The sequence below is a fragment of the Phoenix dactylifera genome, chromosome 9 (assembly GCF_051530095.1).
Source record: "Phoenix dactylifera cultivar Ajwa chromosome 9, Ajwa_hap1_PhDact_Kaust_v1.1, whole genome shotgun sequence".
Classification (NCBI taxonomy): domain Eukaryota; kingdom Viridiplantae; phylum Streptophyta; class Magnoliopsida; order Arecales; family Arecaceae; genus Phoenix; species Phoenix dactylifera.
The window spans coordinates 2,159,071-2,167,185 of NC_143198.1; the positions used below are offsets into that span (position 1 = coordinate 2,159,071).

Sequence of the window (8,115 nt, forward strand, 5' to 3'; positions counted from 1 at the left end):
GGGGCTCTTGTTTTGATGGAAATTGAAGGAAAGGGGAGGGAAAGCAATGCTTTTAGATCTGCGCCCGCGAATGAATGACAAAAGATGAAGTGCCTTGATAGCTGTGTAGGTGGATGGATGACAAAAGATAGAGTACTTTAAGATCGATACAAATGGATGAATGATAGAGGATGTAGTGCTTTGAGATCTGTATAGGCAAAGATGGAGCATTTTGAAATCTGTGCAGGTGGATGGATAACAAAGAGCTCCATGCATGCGAAAGGATGATTGAGGCCAGAGCACTTTAATATTTATGCTGGCAAATGAATGACAAATGATGAAAGCATTTTAAATTTTGTACAGGTGGATGAATGATATAGAATAGATTGCCTTGAGATCTGCGCAGATGGATGGATGATTGGAATACTTTAAGATCTGCACGGATGGATGGATTATAAGAGATGAAGTGCTTTGATATCTGTGCAGGTTGATGAATGACAAAGGAAAGCCTCTCCGAACCAAATGTATTTTTATCTTTTTTCATACTTTAATAACAATATCAGGACTCAGATAGATAGTTGACCTTTGTCGCAACAATTTTGAAGTTTTGGTGGCTAAGTGACACTTTGTAAACTTTTGGGTTCTAAGTGTTAATGGCCGAAACTTTAACGGATGTCTCTGTAATTTTTCTTTTGATTTATTGACTGAGCAATTATCTCCAAGCAAAAAGTTAGGCTGTTTGGAGGAATAGCAAGATAACCAGGCTTTATCACATGGTTATTCTGCAACTAAACACAGTCTAAGAGTTCTAACTTAGCCAACCAAATGGTTGCTTAATTCTTTTTCCTTCGTATCTCTCTCACGAACAATAGAATTGCCATAAAAAGAGAGAAATTGTGTGATGTTTTTATCATATCAGGGTGTTTTTCTTGATTAAAATTGTCTTATATGATTCTTTCAAAATGTAGGAAACAAAATTTTATAGCTAATTTAATTGCTTCATTGCCCAACCAAGCTTGAGAATGTCCCAACATCTGCCTATGAGCTCTATTTTATGGCATCTTATATGATTTATTTATATATCTATTCATATATATATATATATATATATATATATATATATATATATATATATGTATGTATGTATGTATGTATGCATGCATGCATGCATGCATGTATGTATGTATTCGGTGAAATATCTATTCATATATTCACTAGTTGTAAAACACGTGCAAAATGAATGATAGCTACCATAAGATAAATTTTAACATGGATTAGATTTGAATATATTTTACTCATAAAGTTATTTAATATTTTTACATGATATATTATATTCTTAGGTTTTGAGCTACACTTTTCTATATTAGGGCTTGCGATTGTTGCCAAGATGACAGATTTGTACTGGAGTTTTCTCTTTATCTTTTACTCTTCTACTATTAGTGAGCCTTTTTTTTAATTGTCTCTGCTCGGGGATATAGATTGTAGGGCAAATTACGTGAATTTGTCTCTTATATGCTCTTTCTTTATTTTTCTAACTTTAGATTTAGATGTTTCTTTGCATAATAATTATTATGAAAATTGAAAAGTTGAAAAATGTAACCACTTTTATATAGTGTTCTTTTTTTTAATGCAAGTATTGTAAGTAATCAAGAAGAAAATAGAGGTTAGAGTACCATAGTTCGGGATTGAATTCTAGAGGTTGACTTTATTTACCACAACCATCCACATATCATGTGTCGGCCATGATTAAATTGGCCTCACATGGCACATGCAATGCGCCGCACTATATACTGGGTGAGGTTCATATAATCAGGCCTTCAAATCATATACAAGCGGCTATGATTATTGAAGTGGACCTCTCCAATTCAATCTCAAATAGGATCTGAACTCATAATAGGTAACTATATCCTAAATCTTCTTCAATCATCTAAGCCTCAACAAATTTGACATTCGAATTTTAGTCTTAAAGATTTTATCAGCTTGCTAAAGTAACATCTTCATGGACTACTTGTGAGGATCCGTGCGGGTGTGTATTTAGTCCTATATCAATTATTCGCCGGGTAGATCTTGAGTACTTATACATGATCAAGGAACCCAAATAATATCTTCCGGCTAGCCATTTTGGGTGAGGTCCTAGGTTGTTACACTGCTTAGGTATGTACAAGCTCGAAGAAAATTTTTACCAATACCAAAGTTGTCCAAAATATGTATTGACAAAGTTTAATTAGGTGGCAACATGGGATACTACATTGCTGATCATGTGTAGCCATATCATCATTTGAGGACACATTTAAAGGTGGAACAAATAGACACGCAAGTCCTGTAATTAATATTAGTTGTGATTTCTAGGAAGTTATTTCTTTCTAAGATAGTTGATGAAATCGGATGAGCGCCCTTTCTATGGATATCAGATTTTGATTGATTGACTACGGAAGTCTGAGAAAGGACTATTCTAGGGTTTTTCTTTTTTTCTTTTTTTCTTTTTTTTTTGTAATAAGTGGAATTGAGTTACGTACCAGAGTAATGCCTATACTAATGCCGATCTAATCTCCAAGTAGAACAAGTCAAATAATTAGCTTAAAGACCAGGAGTCAACGTTGTACATTTATAGTGGGAATTTCTATACGCCAACCTGTCACTAAGAGGAAACTTCGTGACAAGAAGTGCTTGTGGATCGTTTCATGCATGATGTCCGTATGTAAGTACTTGGACGAGCTTCTCCTATCATTTACATCAAAGAGATAAATTCTTCAAACGAAATTTCCTCACAATACCACCTCCAGTCTTCCGAGGAACATATTCTTAGGCAAACGTGAAGTCTAAGTCCTTGCTTCTCTTATTTTCTTTATATCTCACTGTTTCCTAGTCTTCCTAGTCTTCCTGTCGATCAGATTTGGTGTGTGGGTTCCGTTCGCACATGTAAAGCTTTAGGAAGTTGGAAGACCTGGCTCCTAGGACATGGATTCCTTGTCTATGTAACGCAATGCATTGGCAAAAAGGATGACGCATGGCTAGTTTTGTCATGCAAATGATGTCACCCAAAATTCTACTATGACATCAAAGAAAGTTTGCAATCTTGTCCCAGCTCATGCAATCAGGTCCTCGCGTGTAGGCCTGACTCCTGACTCTTTATCCGCCTTACTGCTGTCTTGTTTAACATTCTTGGATGTGTATGTGTCCACAGAGTCTTTTGGACATCTCTATGCAAACTCATTAGTTAGCATTTAGCATGTTAGATTATTGTGAATGTTTCAAAAGAAAGATGCAACAATAGTGTTTGTTCATGAACCTGGCAAAATTTTGTGATGGTTATACGATATTTTTACTTTGTTTTCATTTACATCCCAATTTTTACCAGAATTTGAGATTGTTAGAATTCATTGATTGATTGTTTATGCCAAACTTTGTCGGCCTTAACAAACTTCAACAATGATTGTGCCAAATATAGTCGGTCTCCATAAAGGTTGATTGTGCCAAATTTAGTCGGCTTTGCCAAACTTCATCTTGATTGATTGTGCCAAATTTAGTTGGCCTTACCCAATTTCGTCAGCCTCTTAGTCTATATAAAGGTTGCTCCTGTACATTGTAACAAACAAACAGAAATACAATTCTCTTTTCTCTTATTCTTCAATTTCAACAGAGATATTATGCTCACTATTTTTGTATATCACATTATTTATGGACCTCTTTTATAGAAAAAGAAATAAACATATCAAAAGGAATTATTTTCGCTTTAGTATATATTTGTACATATAGAAATTTTTTACGTGAACTTTCAGATTTCTTGTTGGCTATGCTCACCAAAGTTCAATGCAATTCGCAATGCTCATGCATGCAAATTGACTTCTTAATCGTAATTGGCATGTTATGTTCGTGTCTCTGCACAAAGAAGATGCACTCAAAAAATCATAGTCCTCTTGAACTCGTGCATAGAAATTTTCATGTAAACTCAAATTTGCTTCTCTCTACATCTCAAAAGTTCAGAGAACTTTTCACGCATAGGTGCTGAACTCAATTACAATTTCTTACGCTCGAATCTGAAAATTTTTCTTGATGGAAAAAAGGGAGGCAAGGCTACCCTCACGTATCTTAAAAATAGCAAAAATAATTGGATCCCATGAACCAATGAAATGTTTCCATCATTCTATCATCTGATACGTACTCACAACAAGCCCCTGGAATAGGAAAGGAAAAGTCTATCTAAATATTACGCCAGATGAGAGAATTCAACATCTCAACAAACCACACAATTTCCCTGAGGCTTCTCATTATTACTCTTTGGCCCGTCGTCAGCGTTTCCTCTTCCAATAAGCTCTTCGTCATGGCTCTCGACATCATCACACCAGCGTCAGTTGGTATTCCGTTTTTCAGCTAAGCCCTTCAGCTTTCTATTTATTAAGCCAACGTCCAGAGAACACCACGCAGCCACACCCCAAGAAAACCTTACGACCACTTCTAAACTTCTGCTGCGTACACCACCTACCTCCTCCATGGATTCCATTGCTTCCTTCCTCAATGCTCCGCGCCCTGCCGCTTCCCTTCGCAAGAGATGGCGCATCGCCTGTGTCGTCATCCTCTCCTGCCGGGCAATGCGATCTCTCCCTCGGAGGGCTCTCGTCGGAGTTCTCCGAAGCCCGTCCTTCACTGCACTCAACATCCAATCCTTCCATGATGAAGATGGAAGCAGCGAGGAGACGCCATTCTCTCACGTTGACATGGAGAGCTTGATGAATCTAATGAAGAAGAAGAGCCTCGAGGATCTCCGACTTCTCGGGGGCGTCGGCGGTCTTGCTGCCATGCTGGCTTCTGATGCTGACACTGGAATTCGGGGCAGCCATGACGATCTCCAACTCAGGCGCAAAACGTTCGGATCGAACACGTACATCAAGCCGATCCCGAAAGGGTTCCTTCTGTTCATCCTCGATGCGATCAACGATGCTTTTCTTCTCATTCTTGCTGGCTGTGCTGTGCTCTCTCTTGTCTTCGGTATCAAAATACATGGCATCAAGGGTGGATGGTACGACGGCATGAGTATATTTCTTGCCATATTTTTAGTTGTCGCCGTGTCGGCCTTCAGCAACTTCAGACAAGACCGGAGGTTCCGCAAGCTCTCAGCTGAATCATACGTCCTCAAGGCTACTGTCGTTAGAGGTGGCCGTCGTCAAGATGTGTCCATCTTCGATGTTGTAGTCGGGGACGTCGTCTTCCTCAAAATCGGCGATCAAGTCCCTGCCGACGGGCTGTTCCTGGATGGCTATTCGTTGCGAGTTGACGAATCGAGCATGACAGGGGAGAGCAACCATGTAGAAATCGATGGTGATCGAAACCCCTTCCTCACCTCTGGAGTCAAGGTGGTCGATGGCTATGCTCGCATTCTCATCACCTCTGTGGGCATGAACACTACCTGGGGTGAAATGATGGGCTCAATCAGTCGCGACACCGATGAGCGAACGCCGTTGCAAGAAAGACTCCAGAAGCTAACATCGAAAATCGGGAAGATCGGCATGACGATTGCCTGCATCGTTCTTGCTGTGCTCTCCATCCGTTACTTCACCGGGAGCACCAAGGATGAGAACGGGCAGCGAGAGTTCAACAGAAGAACGGCGACATTTGACAATGTGATGAATGATATGGTCGATAATATATCCGCTGCAGTTACCATCATAGTTGTGGCAATCCCAGAAGGTTTGCCGCTGGCGGTGACGCTCACTCTAGCTTACTCCATGAAAAGGATGATGGAGGATCAGGCTATGGTCCGAAATCTCTCGGCTTGCGAGACCATGGGCTCGACCACCACCATTTGCACCGACAAGACTGGCACCTTGACATTAAATCGCATGAAGGTTGTCAAGTTTTGGGTGGGAGAACAAGAAGTTGTAAACGGTGTCAGGTTTGTGGCAAGAAGCGTCGTTGAGTTGCTTCACCAAGGAGCGGCCTTCAACACGGCAGGGTCTGTCTACAAGTCAAACTCGGCGTCAGAGCCAGAGTTTACTGGTAGCCCAACCGAGAAGGCCATTCTTTCCTGGGCAGTGATGGAGCTGGGATTAGAATTTCATGAACTGAAGCAGAGCTGCACCATCCTCTGTGTTGAGGCTTTCAATTCAGAGAAGAAGCGCAGTGGAGTTCTTGTTAGGAAGGAAGATGAAGAGACGACTGCTATATCACATTGGAAAGGAGCAGCCGAGATGATTCTGGCTAGGTGTTCCAATTATTATGAGAGTGACGGTACAGTCGTAGCAATTGATGCAGAGAAAAGATCAAAGCTTGAACAAATTATAGATGGTATGGCAGCATGTAGTCTTAGATGCATTGCTTTCGCCTGCAAACAAGTGATGAGAGAAGATAACGAGATTTCCGCGGAAAATAATATCTACAAACTTGAAGAAAATGAATTAACATTATTAGGATTAGTCGGTCTGAAGGATCCATGCCGTCCGATGGTGAGATCAGCAGTCAAAGCTTGCAAATTAGCCGGTGTAGATGTTAAAATGATAACTGGCGACAATATCTTCACAGCAAAAGCCATTGCTTCTGAATGTGGAATACTTACACCTTACGATGCTGATATAGATGGAACAGTAGTAGAAGGAAAAGAATTTCGAGATTATTCGATGGAGGAAAGGTTGGAAAAGGTCGATAGGATTCGTGTGATGGCGAGGTCCTCTCCTTTCGATAAACTCTTGATGGTGCAGTGCTTGAAACAAAAGGGTCATGTTGTTGCGGTCACCGGCGATGGCACGAATGATGCCCCTGCCCTGAAGGAAGCTGATGTTGGATTAGCCATGGGGATCCAAGGGACTGCCGTCGCAAAGGAGAGCTCGGACATTGTCATCCTGGATGATAACTTCCATTCAATTGTGACAGTGCTGAGATGGGGAAGGAGTGTTTATAATAACATTCAGAAGTTCATCCAATTCCAGCTTACAGTGAACATCGCCGCGCTTGCGATCAATTGTATTGCGGCGATTTCCTCTGGCAAGGTTCCATTAACAACTGTGCAGCTTCTGTGGGTGAACTTAATTATGGACACGTTGGGAGCGTTGGCATTGGCCACCGAAAGACCAACGCCGGAGTTGATGAAGAAACCTCCTGTAGGTCGGATTGAGCCACTTATAACAAGGGTTATGTGGAGGAATCTCATTGCCCAAGCTCTGTTTCAGATCATTGTTCTGTTGGTGCTACAGCTGAAGGGAGGATCATTTTTTGGAGGCAATGAGAGGGTCAAGAACACAGTGATCTTTAATACTTTCGTTCTTTGCCAAATATTTAACGAGTTCAATGCAAGAAATCTGGAGAAGAAGAATGTGTTTGAGGGTATTCACAAGAATTGGCTCTTCTTAGGGATAGTGGCATTTACTCTGATCCTCCAGGTGGTGATGGTGGAGGTTTTAAATAGATTTGCAAGCACAACAAGGTTAAATTGGGGCCAGTGGAACCTCTGTTCTGGAATCGCAATGCTCTCATGGCCGATTGGTTGGGTTGCCAAATGCATACCTGTTTCCAATTAGAAGTTTGCTGCCTTCTTGATTGTTAGGACTCTCTCTCTCTCTCTCAAAGGTCTTCTCGTGCTTGTTTTTAATTTTTAAGATAGACATATTAAGGTCATCTCGGTTTGAATATGTATGTATCAATAATTTGTGAAACTTATTCCAAATTTGATGGATTTGCTGTGCAGTTGTAGTTTTTGTTATTGTTGTTGTTGCAAGTGAAGATGAATTTGTGTCATGTTCGAGAGAAAAAGGTGAGTTCTTATTAATAACTAAGAGGAAACAAAAGAAAACTAGAGTTTGTAGGAAGGTAACTGCTTAGCTTGTGTGCAAGGAAGATGAAATAAAAGGGTATGTGGAAACATAGCTAACAAATTACCAGATTGTTTCTAATTTGGAATAGATGAGTGAGTTGAAGAAAGACCATGATTGAAAGAAAAAAAAAGTGATGGAGAAAAAAGAAAAGAGAAATAAAAAGCTAGGAGTTGCAAATGGATCGGCCGAGTCAAGGTCAGGCATGATTTAAACTAGAGTTGGTGGATAATATGTTATGATTTTGATGGAGGATTGACCTAGTTGGAAATGAGTTGGATGATCTCGGATACTTTGTTGGCAACCAGGAAGCAAAAGCTTGCTAAGGACTCCCCAC

General features: G+C 40.4%; 1 protein-coding gene across 1 annotated transcript; it reads left to right on the plus strand.

The window, feature by feature from the left end:
* Nucleotides 1–4,242: 4,242 nt before the first annotated feature.
* Nucleotides 4,243–7,647, plus strand: LOC103704588 (calcium-transporting ATPase 12, plasma membrane-type-like). The gene has a single exon (XM_026803572.4). The coding sequence runs from the start codon at nucleotides 4,470–4,472 to the stop codon at nucleotides 7,485–7,487; it is 3,018 nt and encodes a 1,005-aa protein (XP_026659373.4). The 5' UTR covers nucleotides 4,243–4,469; the 3' UTR covers nucleotides 7,488–7,647.
* Nucleotides 7,648–8,115: the final 468 nt, after the last annotated feature.

What these genes read in the sequence shown, in the direction of transcription:
- LOC103704588 (XM_026803572.4), top strand. Translation starts at nt 4,470, where the DNA reads ATGGATTCCATTGCTTCCTTCCTCAATGCTCCGCGCCCTGCCGCTTCC.